The sequence below is a fragment of the Simochromis diagramma genome, unplaced genomic scaffold (genome assembly GCF_900408965.1).
Source record: "Simochromis diagramma unplaced genomic scaffold, fSimDia1.1 OVJJ01000596.1, whole genome shotgun sequence".
NCBI lineage: Eukaryota > Metazoa > Chordata > Actinopteri > Cichliformes > Cichlidae > Simochromis > Simochromis diagramma.
In genome coordinates, this window is record NW_024387245.1 from 8,178,487 (window position 1) to 8,206,387 (window position 27,901).

Here is a 27,901-nt window from a genome sequence, read left to right on the forward strand (position 1 = left end):
GCTGATATAATCAACGTGGTTTGCATTTCAGCGACGGTGTTTATCCGTGGCGGCTTCTTCACATCGGTGTCTTTCTGGCTGTGTGTTCAGTGAGGCTCGGTTCTGTTTTGCTAGCATGTTGCCATTGAGCGGGGGAGTCTGCACAGACGCTGCTGTGCACTGTTAAACGACTGTTTCTGCGTTTCACTGTCCTTTATTAAACAATTCACATGGGCTCAGCTGCTCCCCTGGACCCCACACTTTGGTAGTCAGAATGTTTTACACTAAGTATCGTTAGCATTCTTTCCTAGCAGGCCTGTGATGGTGGAGGTGGTATTTTTATTTTATTATTTATTGGCGCAGAGTTACCGTTGCGTTGTAATTTGGACCCCTCTAGCTGTTCGGGTCGATAGGTTTAGTCGGGCAGAGGCTCCTCGCCGTGCAGGTCTTACTCTAGTCTGGGTGTGTTTCCAAAGAGTGGGGGAGAAATTTGGGTTCTTTCCAGCTGTGTGTGTGTGCTGGTGATGGAGCAGTTTCCTGTGCTAGGTCAGACAGCTTTATGTCCTGCATGATAATATGGGCTCGCACACACTTTTAAATAATAAACAGGGTTTTCAAAAGAGAGCAAGAGAAACGCGTGGAATAATGCATTCTGTCAAATGGAAAGCTTGAAATGTATAGTACAGAAATGAGGGCTAGCTGAAAGCCTAAAAGTGTTATGGCTTGATGTGCATGGCATCTGGAGTGGGTACCACACCACATAGATTTTGTTTTTTGTTGTTGTTGTTGTTTTAAATCTATCCTTAAAGGATACATTTCATTTATTAGTGTGGCTTATACAACTGTAAATTGATCACCTTTTGATAAGGTGGTGTTGCTCACAAAAAGGTTTCTGTCATATTTGTGCACTAAAACAATGATATAAAATATCTACTTGTAGCCTTAAATGTTCACCTTGAATAAGGATGATTGAAAGATGGTCAATCTCAATACAATTGCTCATTTGTTTTGAGGCCCATGCTTTCGAACAGAGCTCCTAAGCTGTGGCTGTGTCTGGCTTGTTTATAAAGTCTGCTGGGAAGTCCCTTCCCCCACTTTGTACTGTATGAGGATTATCAGAGCCAAACTGCCAAGATAAATTGTCTGTGAGTGTATGTGTTGAGGCACGGTAACTCCCTGGATTTGGTAACTCTGCCAGAATGAGCGAAACTCCCAGAGGATGGTGTTTAGCTTCGTCAGTCTGCTGCCACCCTCAATACACACTGAACTACTTCACATACACACTTACTGTAGATGCAGAGCTCTGTGTTTAACTCCCACTCCCCACGCCTACACGCTTGACTTCAGTGCAGCTGAAAATGTGTTCCTCATTTTAGCTCCCTTCTCGCCGTTTCACTTTTTCCTTCCTTCCTCTCCATATGTGATCAGTTATAGCAGCATCTCAGGTGGTAGTGGCAGATGTGAAAATGGTCATTGGTGAACTTTCATTTGCACCATAGAGGTCACCAAAGATCATGTCAATTTGATGCAGCTGTGTTTAGGTTTCATATTTAGCTGGCAGATACATGCATACAGAATAGCATAGGCCTTAGTGTAATGCTAGGGAAGCTGCACAGGGAGGAGTGTGTTGTTTCAGAGACTGGTCTTCCACCACCCTGTCCCATGTGACATATGACAGGCAGATGAATCTTGATCTGCATTTTCACAGTAGGGTTAAAAAGTGTCTCACCTTGTCATGGCAGTTACAAAAGATATCGTTTCCATACTCATCGACCCACTGAGGGTGACGCAGTTAATGTAGCACACAGTAAATATAGCACTACCAGCCTGCTGAAACACTCCCTATGAGGCACAGATGGAACGTCGGAGCCGTGTTGGCTGGGATGCATCACTGCACACATGAAAGAGGGAGAGTTTAGTGCCCACTTTTACAGCCTATACCAGTGAGAGAGCAACAAATTATAATGTCTTAGATGCCAGCAAAGAAATTTCAGTTTAATTTAAATATAAGTTTCGGCTGCAGTTAATCTGTTTTTGCAACACAGTGTAACTCCCGCCTTGTTTGTAGTGTGTGCATTTAACAAAAAATATAAATGTAAAAAATGCTTGATGCTTAAGGGGTCGACGTTGGCCAAGCTGTGCTTGGAGTACCCTGGGGTCTAAGCAGACTCCTTGCTGCATGTCTATCCTGTGGTTTTGTTTGTTTGTTTGTTTTTGTTTTTTTCCCCCTCTCACATTTCCTGCGATTTGCTTCAACCGCATGATCAAGAAATGCAAAGTTTTTTAAAAAGCCCCAAAAAATGGACCAAAAAAGTTGTCTCATTTTGAAAAATAAGGTTTCAAGATTTCACTTAGCTTTGACTCTTAAGTCCTATGTTTGAATGTGAAATGGAAAAAAGGAATTACTTGTTTAAATGCCCCCTCCTCTTTTTTGACATTATTTCTGATCAAGGAAAAAAAAATAGTATTAATGTAAATTAATTTCAATAGCCTTGTTTACATGGGCACAAGTAACCTCATTAAAAGCCTGTCTGCATTAAAAAGAAGTGTAAACATGCCAATTTGAAGATTGTTATGTGATCATGCTCCTTTAAGGTGATTAAAATTTCCAATTGTTAACCGGTTTGATCTGTATGTAAATAGTTCTTCCAGTGTTCAGGGTGAAATTATTCTTGCTCTACATGTCTGTTACATCAACACAACAAAAACAAGTTGAAGGTCTGTTCAAAAAGGAAAAATAACACAAACTTCACAAATGTTAAAGAGGGGAGAAGCTGAAATCTGTGACACGCGGCATTTGTTTACATTGGAAAAAGACAACTGCTTCTACCGTTTTCCAGAAAGTTAGACTATTCTGCGCTTGTCAAATGCTTGGATGTGTGTAAATGCAGGTAATGGTCGGATTACTTGGTTTAGTTTCTATGTAAACAATGACGTTATAATACAGGTTTTAATTAGATTTACATTTTGCACGTGTAAACATGGCTAATGAGAGCAGCATTATGTATTTGATTTGCTGCCTCTTGATTTTAACATGTTAGCTTGTTTAATTTAATGAGAATGAAATAGTCTCTAAAGGTGCTGGTAGATTGCTTTGTTGATACAGCTTCTTTAATTTTCAGTGGAGTGCACAAAACAAGACAAGACAACATGCACTGGGCAGAGCTGGAATGACACCTAATGCATTCTTTCTGGTAATAGCAGCTAGAGATGACGCTTTCACACACGCAGAAATACAAGAGTTACTATTGGATTCTTTATTCCCAGTGATGATAGGCATCCAGCTTGGAGATATAAGGAGTTATTGTCTCAGAGCATCTGTCAAATGGTTGAAAACAGATAGAAACAGAAAGACCATCACTACTTTTTATGTTTGTTTGTTTTTCTTTTCCCCGCCCCTTACAAATCTTTTCAGTCTCTCATTTGATTGGCATATTTTTGGACACAACGAAATAGATCTTTTAGTCTTAGCTTAGTCATGCAGAAAAGATGGTTTTAGTGCAAGCTTCCGTCTCTCAAAAGTAAATTATGATAACACTGAAGTGTGCACAAACACACTGAGTGGTTGGGAGTTTATTAAGAGCCAGGCGCAGAGAGATGAAAGCCCGGGGCTGGTCTTCACGCGCCACCTCATCTGTGTTTTTGTTTTTCTGCCCATCATTGTCTCATCAGTCTCCGGAGTATGGAAACATCTGTATCGGGTGTTGTCAAAAGAGTTCAAAACATCAGTCACCAAGAGAGAATGTGGTTATTTGCTTAGTACAACAGCTTATTGTTCATCTTCCTGTTTAAGGGTAAAAATGTATATTGTAATAGAAGGTCGTGACTAGGATCTGGAGTATTTTGTTGTGATACTTTAAAACTGTGGACAGACTGTCACTTTCAGTCTGTATCAGGCTATTGGTAGTTACTGGTGAAAGTTCTGTAGCATGGCTCTTTTTTTGGCAGGATAGGATTTTATAGGACATTAATTTGTCAGGTGTGCCATTAGTTCGGTAAATATATTGCCCTGATCCCTACCTTATTTATCTAAAATTTTGTGCTTATTTTTATTAAGTAATTTGCAGGGTTTTCTAAGGTTTATTTGTTTGGTGTATATTGAATCAAATGCTGTTTAAAAAAAAAAAAAATCACACTTTCCTCAGTCAGTGTGAAACTAAATGTGCTCTTTTATCAGCTTTAGCACCCTGTTAAAAGAGAGACCTCAAACAAGGGGATTTTGCCATTACTGCAGTTGGCGATAAGGGAGTCTGACACTGTTCATCAGCTAGAGCTTGCCTCAGAGCAGAGTTTCTCAGTCTTCAGTTCTGTTTCTGATTGCCTTTGCTTCAGGCTGGGGTTAACATGGTTGTTGTCGCTCCAGTATGCAGTATCAAAAGATCATTATTCACATCTCCACCCCACAGCTAGTCTTGTAGCAGCTAATACATTTTTCCACAAACCTCTGTGTCCCTTATTTTTAGTTAAGGCAGAGAACACACTGCTGAGATGAAGTGATGATAGTAAAGGTAGCTATAAAGTCCCCGGCATTTGCAGGGTAGTCTTCAAACACTCCCTGAGCTCTCTTCAGCAACTACAGAGCACTTTCCAATACGGATTTTCCAGTGGGTGTGGTTACAAAAGCCAAAATGTCCTATGTAATCCATTACTGCATGATTGATGATATTAACTTTGCTTCCAAAATAATTCCTGTAAGATTAAATTGTAACAACCAGGATAGACATATTTACCTCTCAGCCTTGTTGTCACCTGGGAGGGTGAGTGGGTGAATGGCTTGGACACCTAAATGCACTGAAATAACTTGAAAATGAGGCAACATAGGAGCTTGAAATTGACATTATAGGTGCATCTACTAAAAATCCTGGACTACTTCAGACTAAGAAACCAAGAGCAAAAGCAACCGGATATACTGCTATCATACTCTAAATGGCACCATAGTGGAAGTGGAATTCTTTTCTTGTAGTCTTGTGGTCTGATAGCGAATGGCCAAACTAGTTAAATGAGTGGCACATTAATTCCAAGGTGTGCTTTCTGACACTGACTGCCTTGGAGTGTGATGTTGGCCCACAGCTGTTCTTACATAACAGCAATCTTTATAGGCTGTCCTGTGTTTCCATGGTGATGTGTTTGGTTTCCAAGGCAACTGTACTCCTAACAGGAGCTGAGGCCAGCTGAACACATGCACCTACATTTCTTAGGAGAAAGGAGGAAAGGGCCTGGTGAAATGGCAAACTTTCTGTGTCTGATGATGTTTTGCTTACTCTGTCCACAAGGAATAAACGCTTTTGAGATCTGATCATTTGTCACTTGTAAACAGCAGAAAAGAGTTGCACTGAAGATGCTCCTGCTGGAATTTGCAGTGTCTGCTGTTTAACAGCTGGAGGGACTCTGTTGATGTTTGAAGTGAGGCTGAGTGGAGTAAGAAATTATGTATCAAATGCTTTTGAGATAGCAGTGAAAGTGACCTTATTCAGTGCTGTTTGAGGGTTTTGTTAATGCATAAAATTAAATGTTCCTTTTGACCTTTCTGTGCTTTGTTTACGCAGGTATGGCAGTGGATTTGAAAGCTAGCAGATTATTGTGTACCCTTTGTCTTCTTTCTCTCACAGCTCTCCTTCTCTCATCTGCCTCTATGTGGTTTGAATATAATTTAAGAGATACATGGTTCCACCTGAATTTGCAGCACTAAGCAGAACTTTTAGCATTGTGCATTGCCGGTTTGGATTCTAGGGTGATGGCAGCTTTAAATGAAAGGATCCTATTACAGTGTTCCTGCAGTCCTTTAGTCCGCAGAGTTGGCTCAATGTGAACAAGATTTAGCATTCCAATCAGACCTAAATGTTGTTTTCATGGTTTTACTATATTAACTTTGCCTCAAAGAACCTTATTAATTATTAGTATCTCCAAAACATTTTTTTTAAATCAAAAAACATATCAGTACTTGTCTGATTAGAAACTTCAACACAAGCACAAATTTCTTCATTGCCACTGAGTGCTAATGGACTGAAAAAGATGCACAGTTAAAGCTTTTATAAACAGTCTCAATTTTGATATTGATTTTAGGGCATTAAGCTCAAATGGATAATGCTGATATGTTGCTGACTTGCGATAAAATGCTGTGGGCCATTAGTGTCAATAATACCTGTAGGTACTTTTTTTTCCCCCCCCCTAACCAAAGTAAGTCACAAAAGTCCAGTTTCATCAAACGCGGTTTATTTATGCATTTATTCTGTGAAATATCATATAAACATTTTGCGGTCTTACAATTCACGCGGTTTCAGATTGTGAAAATGCTGGCAAACTTTCTCCACTTCTCAGATGGCTCTAAATTGGTGTGTTTTACACTCAGCATGAAAAGGTATATTTCTGTATTGTGGTGTTGATTTTTCTGCGTTTCTTGACTGTGGGTACAATTTCTTTGCCTCATTGCCATTAACAGTTAACACCATCAACAGGAAATGTAACGTGGCTTTTCAGCAAATTAAATCAAAGTGAAAAAGATGTGACTAACTGTCTGGAAGCATTGAGACCTTTTTCTGGTAACCCACTCTGACATGGGTCAGTGTTTGAAGAACTGCAGACACTGCAGTGTTGTCAGATAGCTTTGGTATGCGTTAGTCTCAACTCTGCCTGTAGCTATTATGAATAAAGTGAAATGATTGTACAGTGATTTTAAAAAGTTTATGATGTATGAATAGCTTACTCTAGAAGAGGCCACTGCCTTGCAACAGCATGTAACAGCTGTTTTGGATGCTAAGTGATGCAAATTGTCTTTCTTAGCCTGATTTAATTAATTTGGCACATGGGCATCAGGGCAGCTGGTGTGGTGCTGCAACTTCAGCGGAGGCGATTGTGATGGTTTTTGAAAGTTCAGCAATATCTGCCCACCTTCAAACCACAGCTTTGCTCGATCATCAGAGCTGCTTCCAAATGTTACTGTTTGCTCAGCATTGGTAGGATTTTACTCGTGATATGTAAACAGTCAGTTTTTTAGGTGGGGGATCAGTGAGGAGTGAAAGAAGAATGTTGATACTGATAAGTGAAAAAGGATTGGCCCGATTGGTTAGTCTGATAATTGCATGATCCCTGCATACGTGCATAAAATACTTACATATTGCACCTTTTTAAAGAGCATTCTTTGGGTTTTAAGTTGTCGTTCTGGATGTTTCGCACATCACACTAGAGCCAAAACGATTATCACTATTTTTTTATTTTTTTTATCTGTATTGAGATTCTGATTATTCATTTTTAGTGACAAAAATGTTTTTATTACACTTTCATGTGAACATAACAGTGCTTTAACATCCATGTTGTGCTACATTGCAGCTAATGTACAGATTTTTAGCATAAAGATAAAATTTGTCCTCCTCGTTCATGTAAATTCAGTGAATTTCTCAGAAGAAAATTTGTAAATAATGAATCAAGTTTCACCAAAACGTAACACTAACTGAAATACATTTACATTGAGCTACAATCCTGGTAATTAAAACATTTTTGCAGACAATGAGGTCCACTTGACCTACGTGCCTCTCCTAGAGGCAAAATATAAAGTCTTTAATTCGTGTTGCTTTGCAGTGCAACAACAGCTCTTCAGCACTCTCTATGATTTCCTCTTGGTTAACATCACTAAAATTATTTCCTAACAATGGATGGGGATGTTCACCTTTTGACTTTGGTTATCTGTCTATCTGTAGTATTACTTATCCATACTAGTCCAGGAAACTTGCACCGTGCTGGGAACAGCTGTGATCGGCTCGTGGAGGCATTAACTTGGCGCTGATTTAGGTATCGCTTGATTTGCTGTTACTTGGTGACTTCAAAAACTTCATTTAATTATCGGAAGCGAAAATTGGGATGGATATTAAAATGTGATTAATTGTGCAGCTCTCCATCAAACTAAATATAGTCGATTTTTTTCATATTTTTAAGCAGCGTGACAAAAGCTGCCACTGCTTCAGTTTTTAAAATGATTGATTTGCCCCTTCATGTACTGAGGATCAGTCATTAACACCTTTTAGCTTCACATGACACATTAATGGCTGAAGAGCAGAAAGCTTTGTACTATGACCTGTAAAAGTTGTTTTTCTAGTCCTATTGAGGCTCTATGTGATTGGCATATATTTCAGTGACTTCATTCATAATGATTCATCAGGTTGAGAACTTCCATGATTTGTGACAGATGGCTTAAATATATGTACAAAAGTACACAATCAAAGCAGCCCTGCTGACAAATTTTATTAAATATGTAACATTTTATGCTGTACATTTAAAAAATAAAGTATATTTTGTTGATAGAGATTGACCAACAACATGGAAAAAATTACTATTTGGAGATTCCCTTGCATCATTAATAGGCCAGGGACAGAGGATCTCTCTCCCTAATGAGTGTCTGGCACCAGATCTCAGTGCTCTGTATTCCTCTGTCAATAACTCACGCCCTAGTTACATGACTGAATCAAAACTGAGTTTTTTTCCTGAATGGTTTCAAAGAGTATGCAGCTTCGCTGTCTTTTCTCATTCTCTTATTTCTTAATTGCACTTTAAGTTGGTTTTTATGACAAAAGGAAAGCAACAGATAGGAAAACAAAAGGTGAAGAACATAAAAGTGCTTGATTTTAGGAAATCGGGGACGAATGCCATTGCAAAGATAGCCATGTCAACCTCAGCTGTCTCCTCTTTGGACAGAGTCTGGAGTTTCCTTACACGTGGAAGACGTAAGGATTATTTTGTTTCAAGTATTTACATTTTCATTATTTTGCTCAATGAGTAATACTAAAAATGATGACAATTCTATACACTAACTTTTTTAATAGAATGCACAAAATGTAGGAAATGCATGTTTAGTTTGAATGTAATTGGTAAATTGAATTTAAACACATTTATCTTAAAATAAGGGTCTTTTTTTAACATAATGCTAAATAAAAGCAAATGTATAAAAGTGCAATTAAAAGATGGAACCAAGCAGTAAAAGCAACAGTTACTTTGTATCTCGGCACTGCTGGAGTGAAAGGTCTGCCGAAAGCCTTTAATTGAAATGCATAGGGGACAAGCAAATGGCACTAAAGTTGGACATCCCATAAGCATTAGGAGGTAAATCAGTTGACCAGCCAAACTAGTGCTGCTAAATGTAACTGCTATCTTTAATGGGTCTCAGACTTTTGTGATGTGCTTTACTGTGTTTAAGTGACATGTTTACTGATATTAGATTTTAAATATTAGATTTACAATAATTACTTTGATATGATACACACCTGTTATCATACTTAATAAAGACACTTTAATAAACAGACGGTGCATGTTTAGGACTTATCTTTGGTCTCTGTCAGTGGTCTTTAATTATTATATTGTTGGTCTGACTATACCACACATGAAGGTATTACAACCTGCCTATCTGTTGTACAGATTAAGTTTATTAAGTAAAAAAATTGGACAAAGTATTGTTGGTGTAGAATTTGCAAAACGGGAAACCAAGTCCTGATTTAAATTAGTGACCTCAGATCTGTGGAAATATTGGTGTTATTGATGTGGAAAATCTCAGAACACCAATAAAAGCGGACAGGAAGAGAAAAAAGAGGGTCCGTCAGCTCCCTCTGTGATTCTGGATGCTTTGAGTTCAGTATGCTGTTGTCATGGCACTTTTGGCTCAACATTTGTATTGATTTGAACTAATGGGCTGCCTCACACACACACACACACACACACACACACACACACACACACACACACACACACACACACACACACACACACTCTTCCTCATGAGTTTGTCTGTGCCCTTCAGAGTCAGCACTTGAGTACTTTGTCCAGTGACAGACAGCTGCGAACTATTTATCCTTACAAGCACTCAGCCAGGAGGATCAACTTGGATCTACTATAAATCTGGCTTCATGTCTGCAGATCCCTCACTATTGTTGTTGTCAGTTTATAGTTTTATAGCAGCTGCTTTAGGTAATATGCAAAGCTGTAAGAAGTAACTGTTAGAATTAGCGGGCTATATGCTATAAGTCATGTCAACAACATAACAGAACATGGACTGTTATAGCTCACATGACTGAGCAGGGAAACCCATACACTGTAAGGCTATAGCAGAGGCCTGATTTTGAGTTCGCCTCAAGGTCATTTACTGCTCATCTTCCCCTTGTTTGTTCTCCCAGCTTTTGACTTTGCATCACTGTCCTATCTAAATGAAGAAAAAAAAAAAAGTAAATATCTATCACAAAGATCATGAAATAACAAGATACAGCTGGCTGTATTTTTAGTTTCTTTTATTTCCTTTGGCCAGAGTTGACAGTGGAGTGCTGTTGTGATTTCAGGAAACACATTGTGGAAATCAATGATAACCTCTATGGGAAGAGTGGTCACATGACCAAGGCAGGATGTAAGAGTGGTATGGTTTGCATGATTGGCTTTCTGGTTTAATGATGGGTGATTCTCATTTCCTCTTTTACAACAGGAAACTTCCTTAAGTTAAAGCACTTTGTAACCAAGCTTCAAATACAGATGGTGTTGACTGTTATGATGGAAATCTATATACTGTATGTCAGACAGTACATAGGTGTACCATCAAAACACACACAGAAAGTACTAATTTTGATTTGTATTCTAGTAAAAGGATAACCACTTAAAACATGAATTGCTTTCAAATTATATGTTTAGCAGTTTTTGAATTAGTGTTAAATTGAACAATTTCTTTCTCATTTTACAGACTACATTATGACCGTAAGAGCTACATTAAGCCTACCACACAAACCCACTTAAGAAATGTACAATGTTACTATTTGTTTTACTCTATTAGATGTTTAACAGTAGTCTCTGACACGGTTACAGGAGGCCAGCCCAGGATGAACGGCGAGTCAGGTGCCGGGGTGGTGACAGCCCCCCCTCCCACCACAGCCCCCCACAAGGAGCGATATTTTGACCGGGTAGATGAGAGCAGTCCAGAGTACCAGAGGGAGAGGAACATGGCACCGGACCTGCGACAGGACTTCAACATGATGGAGCAGAGGAAGAGAGTCTCCATGATCCTACAGAGCCCCGTCAGTAGGACGTACTCATTAATTCTGCTTGTTCATGTTGTTTGGTTTTCATGGATCAGAGTCAGGTCATGGTTCATATGTTCAGAAATCTCTTGATTCGTTGATTCGTCAGCAGAATGCCCAGGACAGTGAAAAAATTTGTTCAGAGGTCGATTATATGCATGAAAAGCACTGATGTGTAAGTTTTTACTGTGCAGAGAGAAGCTGAAGAAGTTGCCCTTTCATACAGGCTCAGTTTTATGCATTTTTGAATCTAATTAATATTAGATCTGTGTAGATCCGTGGTTATTTCTGCCTTTAGGATTTGCCCTGTTTTTGAAAGTTACTCTTACCACCCTTTAAAATTCAAAGTTGATCATTTGTTTGTTTTGTTGTTTTTTTGTTTGTTTGTCGTGTCTGTGTCAACGGCCCTCCAGGCCTTTTGCGAGGAGCTAGAGACGATGATCCAGGATCAGCTGAAGAAGGGAAAGACTCCCACAAGCCTATTGGCTCTGCAGCAGATCGCAGATTTCATGACCACCAGTATGCCTTCCATGTACCCTGCAGCACCACAAGGAGGCATGGCGGCACTCAATATGAGTAAGCAGAGAAGAGAATGGCTGTGTGTGACTTCTTGACCTCAGCCCTGCTGTGTCTGTGCTCACAATGAGTAATGCAGAGCATGCCAGAGTTGATTTCAGCACAAAGACTCTAGTCAGATTTCAGTGGCAGAACCCATCTAATTGTTGTATGTGAGATTGCCTTTTCTTTCTTTCTTCACAGGTTTGGGAATGGTGACTCCAGTCAATGATCTGCGTGGCTCTGACTCCATCTCCTACGACAAGGGCGAGAAGCTGCTGCGCTGCAAGTTGGCTGCCTTTTATCGGCTGGCTGACTTGTTTGGCTGGTCTGAGCTCATCTACAACCACCTCACAGTACGTTCATTCATTCATTCCATAATAAAATGTCAGGTTGATGTTTTGACACTAAGCTTTTAGTATGCCCATGCAGTCTGAGTCTGATGCATTGCTGCATTTTAGAAGCAAGTCTTGTAACTTTACAATGATTCTGGGATGATTCTGGGTGGTTATTTTTAAGCCCCTTTTTAAATCAAGGAGAGAGTTTCAATTTCAATGGTAACTGGGATGTGTGTACAATCACCAGTCGAAACAAATAAGACTTTCAAAAGTTTGTTGACTGTGTCACAAAATAAGGTGTAAAACATATTTTTCCTGCAGTTGACACTTCCACTGCACATAATTTCATAAAATGATGGCTTCAGTGAAGGCTTAATCCAGAGTGCTAACCTAAACAGGTCTCTTTACACCCAAAGAGACCACTGAACAAATACTATGTTTGTTCACATTATTGTCCAATAAGCAAAGAAGTAAAAAGCCCTACATCTTTTACTGTGATAATCAGCAGAGAGACATCCCAAAGATCTTCTAGAATCAACTCTCACAACTCGTTACCTATACAGGGAGTTACTTGAAAGCATTATCTAAATAGCTTTAATGTTAGTGGTCAGCAGAATGTATAACTGAAAATATACTCTGAACTAGGGCTGCATGATTAATCGTTAGAAAATCGTGATCTCTATTCATACTTATGTGCGATCTCATTTCCAAATGACAACGATTTTTAAAAAAAAGACGACGGCGATTGTACCGCATTTTGATCCGGGACGTAATCTGCATGAAAACAAGCGCTCACTCTTCCTGCTCAACAAATGACAATTTCCTCCACCATTTTTGGCTATTTGTAAATTTCTGCCATAGAAATTTACTTCTGTTCAGGATTCTGTGAGTGTTGTTTCCTCACAGTGCTGCTCAGTTTGAGCCACCTTCAGTAATCTAACATTGCTGTCTTCTTGTCTTACAGGTCAGAGTGAATTCAGACCAGGAGCGCTTCCTTATTGTTCCCTTTGGGCTCCTTTACAGTGAAGTCACTGCCTCCAGTTTGGTAAGAAGCACTTCAGATCATTAATCGAGGCTTTGTTTTCCCTTTGTTATTGAATGAAGCAATTTCCCCTCATATTATAATACCTTGAGCTGCATGAGTTTACATCTTTTGAGATTAAGTTTTCAAAACGGGGTTATACAACCTTATGCAATCTGCTATACCATCTAGGTGAAGATTAATCTCCAAGGTGAAATGGTAGACCGTGGGAGCACCAACCTTGGAGTCAACCAGGCCGGTTTCACTCTCCACTCTGCCATCTATGCTGCACGTCCTGATGTCAAGTGTATCGTACATATACATACACCTGCAGGGGCAGCGGTAAGCAACAGTAGTGCATGCTGTAAATTTACAATTTAAAAACATAGTTGGTTAGGTGTTGTCTGAGCCTGTTTATTTTTTTTGCAGGTGTCGGCCATGAAATGCGGACTGTTACCCATCTCTCCTGAGGCCCTATCCCTGGGTGAGGTGGCCTACCATGACTACTACGGCATCCTCGTGGATGATGAAGAAAGTACTCTTATACAGAGAAACCTTGGCCCTAAAAGCAAGGTAACAGCAGAGTCTTTGTGTGTGTAATAGAAATCAAAAGGAGAGAATTTATTTCTAAAGGGAATTTTCTTTTTATTTCGTTTGTTTCAGGTGTTGATCCTTAGGAACCATGGCTTGGTGTCAGTAGGTGAAACAGTGGAGGAGGCTTTCTATTACATCCACAATCTGGTCACTGCCTGTGAGATCCAGGTAGGACACTGAACCACCTGGTAGTGGTAACACATTAAAAAATTTCAATGTCAAATGATCCGTAATATTCTGGCTTTGTTGTTTCATGTTTTAGGTCATGTGGTTGTCATACATGTTTGTATGTGTTTTTCACAACTAATGCTTTTGTCCGTTGTCTCTTTGTCTCTTTATACATGTTCATCTGTCCTTGTGTTGGATGTCTGTGTCTCTCCCTTGATGTGCTTGTGTCCTCATTCTCTCTTTTTGGTTTTGTTTCTGGATTCTGGATCTTTCGATGGTTTGGTCTGTTTGTATACCCCCCTTAATATTTTGTAGGTACGAACACTGGCCAGCGCTGGAGGGCCAGATAATCTGGTGATGTTGGACCCTGGGAAATACAAGTCACGCCCACAGGTCCCTGAGCCAGCTGGTGACGGGTCCTCAACCCATCCCAAGTGGCAAGTCGGGGAGCAGGAGTTTGAAGCCCTCATGAGAATGCTCGACAACTTGGTAAGCACAAAGGGAGAGGGATGATTTAAGTTATATGCAAGACACATACATAGTCACACGTTTTTTTTTTTTTTTTTTGCTTTGTCTCCATCCAGGGCTACAGAACGGGCTATCCTTACCGCTGCCCAGCCTTGCGAGACAAAGGTAAAAAGTACAGTGATGTGGAGATGGCCTCCTCCGCCCACGGTGGTTACTCATATGGGGAGGACAGTGACTCAGGTGCTCGCTCCCCATTGAAACACAGCTTCCAGCGCGGCCAGCGCGACAAGACCCGCTGGCTAAATGCCAGCGGCCGCCCCGATGAGCCCTCTGAGGACGGGGCCGACGGCAGCAGCCCCAAGTCGAAGCCTAAGGTGTGGACGAACATAACACATGATCACGTCAAACCCTTGCTGCAGTCTCTCTCGTCCGGTGTCTGCGTGCCAAGCTGTATAACCAACTGCTTGGTCTGTGCCTACCTTATTGTTCATAGTATAGATTTTACAGCTACCTTGTTGGTGGTAACGGGTAGGTGGTCGGCATCCTGAGGGTCTGAGTACAATGAAAGTTTCTCACAGAACTGCCTGCCTGCTAAAATGCAAGTCGGTGCAATCTATCTTTTTACTGCTTTTCTTTCTTAGTGCTTAAATGCCCCAGTAATCCATCTTTCTACTGCAGTCTCTGTACTTACCTCACAGCTTACCTCACAGCTGTGATTATGTCTTGACTATTTTTACTCTTATTCTGGTATCCTAATACTTCATGATGCCCGGCCAGCTGCCCACAGCATGCCCCACTGCATGTGTAGTAGTGAAATGCATTGTTGGTGTTGATGTTTTTCCCAGAGGAGCGAGCAGCAGGGGTGTGGCATGAGTCTGCAGGTAGGCAGGTGAATGTGGCACAAACAGGTGATGTTGCTCCTGACCACCGTATTGTTCGCAATCCCTTAATACACAACTGTGCATCGTGACGTTTGTTGCTTAAAGAAGAGTGAGAAGATAATGAAGTAAAAAAAGAAATTTAAAAAAAAAGTTCTTTGAGTTTTGAGGCTTTATTCACCAAAAATCTTTAGGAATCTGTATAGACGTACTATAGAGTAAAGAAGGAAGGTGGCATGATGAGAGTATTTATTTTTCCAGGTTAAATATACTTTACACACACTGGATTATTCCAGATTTACTTCACTACAGAGTTATGCAGCCTGCTCCTTTTTTTTTTTTATTTTTTTTTTTTTAAATTTTCCTCAAACACTTGCAACTGTTCCCAGTTGTGCATTTGTGCGTTTCCTCCTATTATTCATATTCTCTCTAATCTTCTGATTTCAGTTTTATTTCCAAAGTGGCTTTGAGCACCTCAAGGCCTGCATGAGTGGATCTGTTTGGGGTGGGGTTCAAAAAAAAGAAAGAAAGAACTAAAACTTTTGAAATTTGACCTGACCCTTGAATTAATTATCTCCTGTTGGGAAAGTAGGAAATGTTGTGTGTGAGACTCTTTCTCAGTGAGTATATCGTGTTTACATGTTCATCTCATACTCAACCAACCCAATCCAGCTACTTCCATCAAGATTCCCTTCCTCATCTATCTTCTAGTTTGGCAGCTAACCAGCCAAGCTTGTAACAAACACAGGAATGAAGTCATGAGCTTATGCTTACACATGCCTAGTTTTCAAAGGTTGAATTAAAGCATTTTGCATGAAAGCTGAAGATTTGATTTCTGTATTCACCTGCTGCTCATTCAGTTTGGTGCGGAAATGGGTTTTCCCTGCAATCATGCTGAGCATTACCAGGTTTGCGTTACAACCATGGGTTGTTTCTTCACATTAAGAGGAACACATTGTTTAGCAAGACACCTAACACTTTGATCCTCAGCTGGGTAAGATATTCTTAGTCTGTGGTGTTGTGACATTCGATTTCTTTGTCCCAACATGGGCGGGTGTCCTCGGGTGTATTTCTCTCTTATCTCTGTCGTCCTTGTTGTTGTGTATCAGCCTGGAAAATGACTTTGGTGATGCCAGCTCACCCCTCACTGCCACTCTCGCTTCGTAAGCCAGCCTCATCGTCTTAGTCACCCACTCAGCCACCCTGTCATGTCTCACTTCTCCCTCACAACTAACCACCCACCCAGCTCCTTATTCCCCTCCACGCCTTACCCTTTTTACCACTCTTTGTTTCTCCATCCTGTGATGTTTTCAGTTCTTGTTTTTAAGTTAAAATAGCATATCAATGATGATGACAAATGAGGGTTTTTTGTTGATGAAAGAAGTTGGTTGTGGCACCAGTGATGCTGCTGTGGAGCACAGTGACAGTCTTGTGACCAAAAAATAACAAAGTCAGAAATTTAGGATGACTGCTGCTGTGACCTGCAACCCATAGGAACGCAGCGTGATGTGACTCACCGGTCAACACGTCACTTGTTATTAAAAAAACAAATACAAACCCAAACACAACATGGAAGTAAAACCAAATGTTTCTTGGAATCCCAAAGAAGAAAATGAAGTTGAGTCGTCCAAACAAAAACTTGTTTTTGTGACTGCATCGAAGAGGAGGATGCAGGGGGAAACAATGCAGTGGAGGGACCAAAGCGTATTAGATCCGTGTTATACAAATGATTTGCAATGAACTTATAGCTGCTAGGTCTGCTGTGTATAGGCACCTTTAAACATTTTGTCATTTATTATCTCAAAGGCAGATGAGTTTATACTCACCTAAATAATGTTAAACACGGTGTTTGCTGTAAATCCTTTAAAGTCAGCTCTGATTTCACATTTACCTTCCAACAGCCTACTGTTCCTTGATCTAAGATATGGATGTCAGAATCATTACCCCTGTTGTTGTCGCCCCGCTGGGTGGTGTGAGCGCTCAAGTTTATAAATGTGATAACTAGAGAACGAGGCAAAGTAGGATTTTTGAAATTCATACCATAGGTGTATCTGCTAAGTGACCTTAACCTCAGGAGTCAAGGCTCAATTTTTCAGGCCAGTTCTGGCCCACAGGCCTTATTTTTTGACTCTTAAGTACTAACCTAAATGATCATTTCCAAACTGATTTAAGCTTCCTGGTCACATTTCATCTCTAGTATGAAATCTAGTAACGTCAGGTATGAAAATCTACCGCTTTATTGTATGTTTAGTCATTCTGTGGAAATGAAGCGTCAGTTAACATTCTTTATTACTGGGAAAATCCTGTTATATAATATGTTGATAAAGTAGCCTTGGATAGATTATGTTGGTTGTGGTGTAGAGGAGTCCCCTGAATTTAAAGTGGAAAAGGCGCCTCATCATCATTGGTTCACTTTTTTTTTTTCCCCCATTCAGACCACTTTACACTCATCCAGTTTTGTCAGTTTCAGTTGAGCATGATTCTTGTTTTGTGAAGCCTGCATAGTATTGTCTGATTATATTTTTGTGCTTGGGTTTGTCATGTCATTTCATGTGTCTGGTTTTAGCTGGTTTTAACTCTTTATCTGGTGTTTACAGTGGACAAAGGAAGATGGGCTCCGCCAGGCTGCTGCAGTCAATCAGTTCATCCCACTGAACACCAACCCAAAGGAAGTCCTGGAAATGAGGAATAAGGTATCACAGCGTTCTCCTGTTTGCTTTAAGTGTTTCGTCCTTCTAGGAGCATATTTAACAGGATACTTTTATTGTCCTTTTTATGAGTTGAATATTTTTGTTTGTAGATCCGGGAGCAGAACCTGCAGGACATAAAGACAGCAGGGCCCCAGTCTCAGGTTCTGTGTGCCAGCACTGTGGTCGAACGCTCCTTTAACCAGGTCAGTGTGAGAACTGAGCACTGAAACACCTCACAGCTACAACTCTCCTGACCTGGAGATGAATGTGCACTGTTGAACTAGCTTGATTTGTGTCTGTTAGTGTCTTCTATTGAGATTGGCTCAGTTAAAACAAAATCTACATTCTGTCCAGGTCAGGAGTTTCTCTCCTAAACCAAGAGGCTGCAATGTGTGAATATTGTGCATGAAGCTGTACTGGTCACTGAACTCTAACGAAAGACATGGTTGCTACTAAAATCAGATTTATGACAGAATAACTACAAAGAACAAAAATATGTCATCCGTTGTGTTTACCAGAGCATGGGGTGACTTTAACTTTAATTATTCTTTGATCACAGAGAGTGTCAATCTGGCAGGTGAGTAGTAAGTGAGAGAGGCAACCTCATTCTCCTCTCCAAACCTGCCAGCTCAGGCTGTGTCCATATTCATACATTGTCTTTCCTTTGTTTTAATTTTGCTTTTAATATTTATTTTGTTTGTAGCAGAGTAATGGTTGTTACCTTACACAACATTTGCAAGCTGGTCTCTTACAATGCTAAAATGATTTCCATGTTATAGTCAAATAATTGTTTTTTTTGTTTGTTTTGTTTTTTTAAGTGCATGAGTGAGGGACAAAGCAAAGCAGTGGGAACATCCTAAAATGTTTCCCCCTGCCGTTTGTATGCATGACTCGTCCTTCCTGTCCAGCGTTGGTTTTTAGCTCAGTTAATAGCTCTGGTAAAACAGAGCTCTTAATCGTTTTTGGATTAAGATAATAAAGCTATAGGGGGTAATTTAAAACTTTACCAGTGCATAACTGCTGATTAACTGCTGTTTTGCACTGTGTAGCACCCCCTTGTGTGGAGAGTTTGCCTTTACAGTGCATGTTTCTGGCTCTTTGTTCAGTCACTGCAAGCCTTTTCATAACCCTATGACTATTTGCGGAACCATCTCTCTTTGCATGTATTTCCAATATATGTTTGTATGGAATGGTGTGAATGCAGAGGTGGAAAGTCATTAAACGCAACGATAACTGAAGTATTATTATGAATTCATAGTAAATGAATACAACAATGTTGGGTTATTTTAAATCAGTTTATGCTCTTTGAGCCTCCTTTTTAAAGCTATGCCCACCAGAGTTGACTTTGTGAGATCCCGTATTTGAACACCTTTAAACACAATACTATACAACTTAACTTTTGTACTGAAATGAGATATAATCATAGTCTTTCCCCCTTTGTGCTTGTGTGTGTGAAAGGTTTGTGAATATTTGCGCACCTTCGTGGCTGCCTGGACCAGTGTTAATCTGAATGTTCTAGTGTTAGAGCTGGGTTTTGCCTCTCCCCCCCCTCACTGGGTTTACTATTGCAGGACGCCCCTCTGTCTGACTGTACAGACACTATTGATGGCCTTGATGTGTCCGAGGGCTCCTATAGTCCTGCTAAATCTATTAGAAAGGTACTCACTGCTCCAATCACTTTTTTCACACCATTATTCGACCTGTGAGACAGCAGATAGGCAGATATCTGGGACTAATGAGTGATAGTTTAGTGAGAGATTACAGGGGTTTTTGAATGTTGGGACTGGTTTTCTTCAACTGACAATTTTGTTGTTGGTAAGGATACTTCATGTTCAGTACACTCTGCTGACTCTGTCTGAAGGATGGATATTTTTTCAGACTTTTGTTTTTAACCCAAGAGGAGCCGTGAAAAGTGCTTAGATCCAGTAACATTGTGAATTTTACTGCATGTATAACAAATTGTGTGATATATAAACAACTGACTTACAGTAATATTCATCTCAAGTTGTGTATTGTAGTGGTCTGTGCTGTGAATTCCCCACACCCCCTATATGACACAGCTATCTTAACTCATGCACATACATCCTCTGTGTAAGCAAATGGCACATACTAACAATGGGTGGGCGGGCTATGTGTGCAAGGCCCAGAAATGCTTTTATGTGAAATAAAAGGTTATTGTGAGTGCACAAAGGTTATGAATATTTGCTTTGTAACTATTCTGTTACGCTGTTGGCTTGGACTGCTTGAACTGGACTCTTCAGTGCTTCGCTATATCAAAGCTAATTAAGTCTTAAAAGAATACCAAAGGTTTCTCTTTTCTTATGTGTTTTGTTTTGGGTTTTCCCCTTTTTTGTGCAGTTTTTAATGAGGAAACTTCCTAACTTTTACTTGTGCCTTACATTTATGAATTCATGGCTGATAATGCTAATATTGTGTTTCTGCCTGCATCTTATCTAATATTCACACTTCAGACTACATTTTGTTTGTAAAGAACAACTACAGAAATACAGAAATTTCTACATATAAAATGCCATTTATAGCTTACAGTACGTGGATTTTATTATTTTTTTGATCTGCTGATTGTGCTTTCCCTTCTCCTCCCCTTCTCTGTGTTCTGAAGGGTGAACTGGTGACTGCATCCAAGGCAATCATCGAAAAGGAGTATCAGCCCAAGGTTATCGTCAGCAAGCAGGGGCCCAACCCCTTCACCAAACTCACCGATCAGGAGCTGGAGGAGTACCGCAGGGAGGTGGAGCTTAAACAGAAAGGAGGTGAAGGTGAAGAGCAAAGCAACATTGCAACTTTTTAAAATGATTTGACCTATAAGTTTCGTCTTAAAGTATCATAAACGTGTATTGGAAGTTTGCTTTACCTGTTTGTATCTAAACATTCAATTATAAACTGTATATCAAAGATGGCTGCAATCACCATGTCATTACCCATCAGTTTGTGGGCTGGAGTTTAGTATTTTGGCCGTTGCTAATTATTGTGAATTTCACCCGCAATGTCATTCTCATTATACAGGTACAGTAAAATTGAGACTGGCGTCACTCATATGTCCATCAAAAAGTAAATAAATAAATAAATGGACAATAAATGGAGATCATGTCTCGGGGGAAAACGTTAAAGAGTTGAGAAATTTGTTTTCTTAGCGATAAAATCAGACTTGATAATAACGCATAACTATGCGTCTTAAGGAGGGGAAAGAAACAGCATTTCACAGCTCCCTTCTTCTATAGTCCCACTTACTTGACCTTCCTCAAGAGATTTGTTATAATTGGGGCAAATCAATAATTTTCCTATTTGTGGTTTACAGAGTAAATAATGTCACAAAAAATATCTGAGCTTTCATGACCTCATAAACATGATTGGGGGGGAAAAATGTAAACAATAAGACTTGAAGTACATTTAAAATCAGCGTATTATTAAAAAAAATCCTACAGAATAAACTTCATACTTGCCATACTGTGATGTTATCTCTCCACACACACACCCACATTCACACGGATTCACAGTGCAGGGTCGATCCATGAGTAGGGGGGGATCAGCCTCTGCTGTACCCAGCCCGGCGCCTCAAACGGCACAGATGGGTCAAGCCTCATCATCTCCACCGTCTGCAGCTGACTCCTCCAGCTTAGAGAAAGCCCAGCCTACAGCTGCCACACCAGCCTCTGAGCACGGCTCCTCCTCTGTCGGCGGAGCTGAGCCATCTCAGAGCGGAGCAGACTCTGCAGGAACAGTGGCAGACGATGTTTTTTCGACTGCAGACGAGGTTTTTTCAGCCCCAGATTCTCCACATAAGGACTTCCACTGTGCTGTGCTGCGAGCCCTCAGCAAGGAGCCCTCGGTGGTAGATGCAGCTAAGGCAGGTCAGGCTCCATGTACACCAGATAAAGTGGAGTCTTGCCTAAACTCTGGCCTTCCACTTCCCACCTCCCCTGCTCAGCCCTGGGACACTGGAAATCCCCCGCCTGCTGTGTTCTCTCCTTCTTCTGAGGGTTTGGAGTCTGCTGCAAGTGTTTTACCATGTGCAAGCACTCTCCATACCCACACTCTAATCTCTGAAGCCTTTGCTTGATTATTTTTTCCCCCATAAATCCCCTGTCTCTGATGTTTTGTCGAAGGCAGATCATATACCTTTCTGCAGTTTGATTGGACGAGGGGCTGAGGAGATAGGATGCTTAGAGTAAAGTTCATTTTTAACATTCAAACCTTCTGGCTCTATTTTTTTTTTTTTCTTCTTCTTTCAGGGTTCTCACTCCTCAAATGCAAAAAATGTTATTTAGTTTTATTTATGTATTAATTTTTGCTCTGTAGAATTAACTCTTGATGAAGCTGCATCTGAGCTCAATCATCCAATCAGAGTATCCCCTGTGTGGAGAACAATGGTCATTCTCTTCCTGCTATCTTGTCTTGGATACATCTCTGGTGGTGTCGGCTCTCCCTTCTGTGCATCTGACTAATTTCCATCAAACCTTGATTTGAATCAGGTTCTGGGGATGTTTTTAAGGTTGATTTAGTGGTGTCTGTATCAGTAGGTTTGCAGTGCTTTCTTGATTAAAGCTTACGGCTTTTGTTTATTTTGTTTAGTTTTTATGTGTGTGTGTGTGTGTTATCTCCCCTCTCCTTATGTGTTGCATTATGTGGGTGTTGGCACAGAATGATTGACATTGACATAAAAATGTGGCTTTTAACTGTATATTTAGGCAAAAAAACCAAAACAATGATAACTACTGATAACCTTATAATCTGATGTAATGGCTATTTAATTGTTTAATGTCTACTCGCCTTTCTTCCAGATCCAGGGCAGCTTGTAGAGTCTGAGAACGAGCCCAAAGACCCCAAACCCACATCCACACCACCCAGCACCCCAATCAGAGCAGAGGAAGGTAAGTTAGCCTGCCGTACTTGGCTCACTTATTTCCTACCTGGTTCAGCATGGGGCTGGAAGGTTTGGGTGTTTCTAGGGTCTACAGCGGGAATGCAGAGGCTCCTGCCTATCCACCTGCTTGTCTGTCTCTTGAGTTTGTTGTTGCTGTGGTCTTTAATAATACTACTATAAGTGTTGTGCTTTAATTTCTGTAATAACAGGCCAAGAGGTTTTGTTTATTTCATAAGGAATATTTTCAGGGCTGATAATCTGCCGAAAGCTCAGTTTGGAAATGCTGATAATAAAAAGAGCCTGTTTATCAGCTTTTGATGGACCGTAGGACAGACTCTTTTATTTATTTTCTTCCTCTTGGTCTTTATTACTATTGGATTACACCCATGTCAGTGGTATCATTCCTAATGATACTGGAACTGACCTCTAAAAACAGGAAGTTATTTTTTACATTGAGCAATCTCAGTTGAAGTCATCTTAAGGGGTAAACGAGTATCTAGCTTTGATTGCAGGTGTAATCTAATACCAGAAATGTTGTTGCATAACATGTGTCTCTCTGTACAGTATCTCCTGTTCCCCCTTCACTTCCATTCTCCATCTATTTGGGGTCTATGAAGAATGGTTCCCAACCATTCTTTATTTTTGTTAATCTTCTGATATATATATAAATATTTTATATTTTTTTATCTTCATTTTACATTTTTGATTTTCCTTTTTTAATTTAACACAGTGCCTGTGGTTTGATCTGCATAGACATTTGTTTCTACTTGTGCTTTTTTTCTTTTTTTGTGGCTGCGATTACAATCAGGAGATGGAAATTCAAAAGAGTACCTGTTACCATAGTAAGTATGTACTGTTCCACCTCCTCCACACCTTCATAATTAACCCGTCACCCTCCACGCCTGTGTGTGAGCATCGACCCTGTTTTTTTTTCCCCTTTCCCGCTCTTTGCATGGCTTCAGTAGCAGAGCAGTGTTCTGTGATCTAAACTAACCCCTTTTTGTCGGGGTGTGTGACTGATCAGACAGTTTAGACTCCTCTGAATCTCTTTCTCAGGGGTTGATGGGTTATTTCAGAGCTCCTCACTCATAATTAGTGTTTCAAGTTCATGCCAAGAAAAAAAAAAATGAATGAATGAAAAAAGACTGACAGTCACAAAACAAATTGCAAGATCCTTAACTCTAGTGGAGTAAGTGGAGGATGTTCCTGAAGTAAACCTCACACCGTACTTTCACTGTGTCACATTAACCTCTTTTCTTCCTGTCGACTATTCGCTATCAAACCTCCCTTGCACATTAGCACATTTCTGTAACTGTTATATGACACTGTATGTTTCTGTTCTGGGGAAAAAAACTCAGGTAATGTTTTGAAAATATCTTTTGAATGTCGTTTGTCTTCCAGACGAGTCCTTTACCAGGTACACGAGTGCTTTATTTCTCTTGTGGCTTTCTGAGCGAACTTGCTGTTGGTTTAGCTGGTTGAAGCCAAAAGCTTGGCTGTGTGGTGGTGCTTGGTCTCCATTTTTATCTGTCTGTGTTGTTCGGCCTTATCTGTATACTGACAGACATGAAGATATGCGAAAACTGAAATGCGCTGCTGTTTTCTCGAGTCTTGTTTTGCAGTAGTCACTGTTGCATGCAAACGGTTTTTAAAAAATAATGAAAATCCAGTTGTCATGTCGCTGACTGCAAAGTGCGAGCTTGCAGCAATACTTTTAGGATGCTGTTTGTGCCACTGACCCTTGAAGCAGAACATCTATGATGCAGCACTTTTTTTTTTTTCTTATCTTATCTTTTTCTTTTTTTGCTGGGAGTGTTTGTTTTTTTGTTTTGTTTTTTTGTTTGTTTGTTTGGTTTTTTAAAAGACGAGAATTAGTTCAGGTCACTAGAAAAACCTTGCAAAGTCAGTACTGACTTGGAGTTTTAAGGCACTCTCATAAACAAGCTTCCCATTGGCAAAATAACCCCTCACATCATGATGATTATATGGACAAGTTTAGTATTTAGAAATTAAACGGGATCTTTGCCAACAAGTATGCAAACATCTTATCCCCTTCCCAGCAGCTTGATTAATACTGTACATACTGGTGGCTCCTGTTGATGCTTACTACTTTTTGAGAGCTGATGCAGTGTTGAATTAATTCCCTTCCCCTGAAAAATACACTAAAATACACTTTAAAAAAAAAAAGAATCTTTGCGTTGTGGACGTTTCTCTGATTTGTGCGTGCTCTGTTGTATTTCATTTTGTTTTGTTTGTACACAGGGTACAAATGAACAAGGGAACTGCCCTCATTAAGATTTCCCTGTTTAAATGAAGGTAAAAGAAAGAATGCAGAGTGCTTGCTCAAAGTGATGGAAATGAAAGGAAACGGAGGGAGAAGAATTCCCAATGAGAGCTGTGTTCAGTGCATCTTGGTTGAGGTTTTGCTCTGTAAAAAGCTACAAAGTTGAAGTAGTGGATTATTAGTATTTTTTTCTTTTCTTTAAATGTAGTGTGAGTATTGCCTGCGCAAGTGTTAGACTTGTGGTCACTGAAGCTTTCTTAGACTAAAGAACCTTAAGTCAGTGTTTGGGATGGTTTTATTACGTCACATAAATAAATGACTGTGTGGACTGCAGAGAAAGGTGGATGCATCTAAAATAGAAAATCGCATGGATTTTGCAGCTTACCCAGTTGTAGTAACGCCGCTCAGCAGTGCAGCTCCATTAGTTTGTCCCCTGAGACCACTAACTCTCTCCATCTGCCCCTCCACCAGAGTCCTTGCCAGAACAAACCTTTAAGGATGAGAGTGACGCAGCCACCCTGAGACAGACCCTTCCAGATTTAACACCCGATGACCCTTCAGATGCTCCAGCGCTTCCTGCCGAAGACTCCACCCCCGCCACTGCCGACACAGCCGAGGGGGAGGAAGCCGCTGACGCCGGCGACCAGGAGGGTGACGAGTCTCCCAGCAAGTCCCCCTCCAAAAAGAAAAAGAAGTTTCGCACTCCTTCCTTCCTGAAGAAAAACAAAAAAAAGTCTGAGTCCTAGATTGAAGAATGTTGGATCGGTCCTCACTGCTGGCTCCTGTCTTTTTCTTTCTTTCTTCTTTTTTTGTCTCTGCTTTTTGTCTGATATCATTACACTGTCAAGTTTCAAGCAGGCCACAGTTACACGCCATTACTTTTTAAAAAAAATATAATTTGCCGCTGGCTTATTAACCTATTTTCCCTTGTGTGTGCCAATTTTGTATACAATGTAAAAAATGAAATGCATAAGGTTTTTAATTAGTAGCGGCTTTTAGTTGCGAGTGAGTGTTGCATTTTGTCTCGTCCACTTCATCTGGCCTTTTATGCATGTCTCTTACTACAGGCCCACATACGTAATGTGAGGTTTTTTTTTTTTTTTGTTTGTTTTTTTTAGATTACTACTAAACCACTGTAACCACTAGAATGTATTGGGATTGTATCGAAATATATAAGTGTCTTTCAGCAAAAGCAAAACAAGAAAACATTGAATGCAGACAGAGAAGCTCATACCCTCTCATTTGACTGGTTTGAAACTGACAGCGGGAACTACAAATTGCACAGCACTAATTGCATCCCTGAAGCCGTGCATCCATGTAATTACATGTTGGCAGAGGAAGAGAGCGACACGTCAGTAGAGGATGTGCTCGTGGAAAAAAAAAAATTGTCCATATTTTTTTTTTTTTTTTTTTTTTTTTTTAATTTAAACCAATCAGTGCATTCGATATTAAACACACCTGGATGTTGGTTTTGCTTCTGTTTTTAAACACTCTAAATACCCACCTGGCTAGGTAGTTGTAAAGTGCTTTCTATCTATTTTGATTTCTACTGATTTGTATTTTATTTTATTTTTTTTTTTAAGTGGAATTTTATTCTAATATTTCACAGACAAGCACCATTAAAATATCCATCTGAGGTGCTTGCAAACCTGCAGATGGTGTTTTTTCTGAAGCTTTAGTGTGAGTATAGTTCACAGCGGCGTGTGAGTCAGGAAATGTGGGCAGGCATTGCGCTTAATGATTATTCTAAGGGTTGATGTAATGTATTTGCTACTGGCTTTAAGGCATAAGTATGAAGGAATGTGTAAAAATAAATCTCAGTTTGTGGTTTCCATATTTTTTTTTTCTTCCCAAGCTTGGCTTTAATTTTTAGTTTGGTTTTCTTTTTTCTTTTCTTTTCTTTCTTTTTGCATTTACCTCTGTTTAAAGTCTCAATACTACATAATGTGTATAATTCCAAACTTTATTCTGCATAAACTGTCTTATTTCACTCCCTGAATAGATTGAGCCATGATTACTTCCTGTGAGCACACTGTGAGCCTCCCTCTTTTTCTTTTTCTTTCTTTCCTTTTTTTTTAATGAACTCGGACAACACTTTGAAATAGTCGGTTATAGATGCAGTTGTTACAGAACTTATAAATGGCTGTTATGAAGCATGTCTGGACCTCTTCGTGTGAAACATCACGCTGCTCAAACCTACTTTGTCCCTGAATACCTTCACCTGTTTCCAGTTGCACAAAACAAAAAGTTCACTGGAGAAGCGCTTCCGTTCTTGTCAACCTGATGTAATCTGAAGATTGGAAATGAGTTGCGCTTGAGGTTGCAGGGCATTAATATCAAGGCCTATTCCATGCTTTGCTCGACTTGTTTCTCCATCTTGTTTTAACCCACGAGGAGCCAAAAGGCATCACAGGTGCTTTACTTACACTGCTGAACGTATAAGCTGAGAACTCCTGAAGGACTGCATGACAAGAGTGCATCACTATAACTACCCCCTTTAGATATGGCACACTAATTTTAGTGTCCCGATAACAACAAAGCCCCCTGTAGTCCTTTGAGTGTACCATATTCTTTTTGTTTTTTTTGTTTTGTTTTGTTTTTATAAATTGCTTAATTTTGCTGATTTGTATCCTCAGTCTGAACTGCTTACAGTTTAAATATCTCATCATCATAACATCCACACACTTAACACTTCACTGCTTATTTGTCATGGTTATTTGCCTCCTTTCTACAACCATGAATAAAAATACTACAATTAAAATCACTTTTGTGTTATAGTGGTCATTTACAGGGAATTTCATGGTAGATGATGTAGAAGTCGCCTGCAAGGAACTCGACAACCCTTTTTTAAGTATGCAGTAATAAACTGGGTTTGTCAAGGTAAGTCAGAAGAAATATAGTTTCTCTTTCGCTGCCATCCATTTAAGACTTTCTCGTAGTATTTTCTTTGAAGTGGTCTTCAGCAGTAGTCCAAACTTTTTAGATGTAGTGTTGGTTTTCTGAAA

At 40.0% G+C, this 27,901-nt stretch overlaps 1 protein-coding gene across 10 annotated transcripts; it reads left to right on the forward strand.

The window, feature by feature from the left end:
• On the forward strand, window positions 1–27,660 carry add1 (adducin 1 (alpha)). 10 transcript variants are annotated; one of them, XM_039999926.1, is made up of 18 exons: window positions 1–8,693; window positions 10,807–11,015; window positions 11,432–11,594; window positions 11,778–11,929; window positions 12,876–12,956; window positions 13,125–13,274; window positions 13,362–13,505; window positions 13,596–13,694; window positions 14,010–14,183; window positions 14,279–14,536; window positions 17,638–17,733; window positions 17,841–17,933; window positions 18,290–18,307; window positions 19,302–19,388; window positions 20,351–20,507; window positions 21,246–21,599; window positions 22,530–22,619; window positions 25,368–27,660. In XM_039999926.1, exons 1-18 carry the CDS (start codon window positions 8,534–8,536, stop codon window positions 25,640–25,642), a joined length of 2,760 nt encoding a protein of 919 aa, XP_039855860.1. In that variant the 5' UTR covers window positions 1–8,533; the 3' UTR covers window positions 25,643–27,660. The 10 variants fall into 10 exon arrangements, with proteins under 10 accessions (XP_039855860.1, XP_039855867.1, XP_039855868.1 ...); XM_039999933.1 differs by lacking the exon at window positions 21,246–21,599 and adding an exon at window positions 23,421–23,454 and having other exon boundaries at window positions 14,279–14,629; window positions 25,368–25,481; XM_039999934.1 differs by lacking the exon at window positions 21,246–21,599 and adding an exon at window positions 23,421–23,454 and having other exon boundaries at window positions 14,279–14,629; window positions 20,351–20,501; window positions 25,368–25,481.
• Window positions 27,661–27,901: the final 241 nt, after the last annotated feature.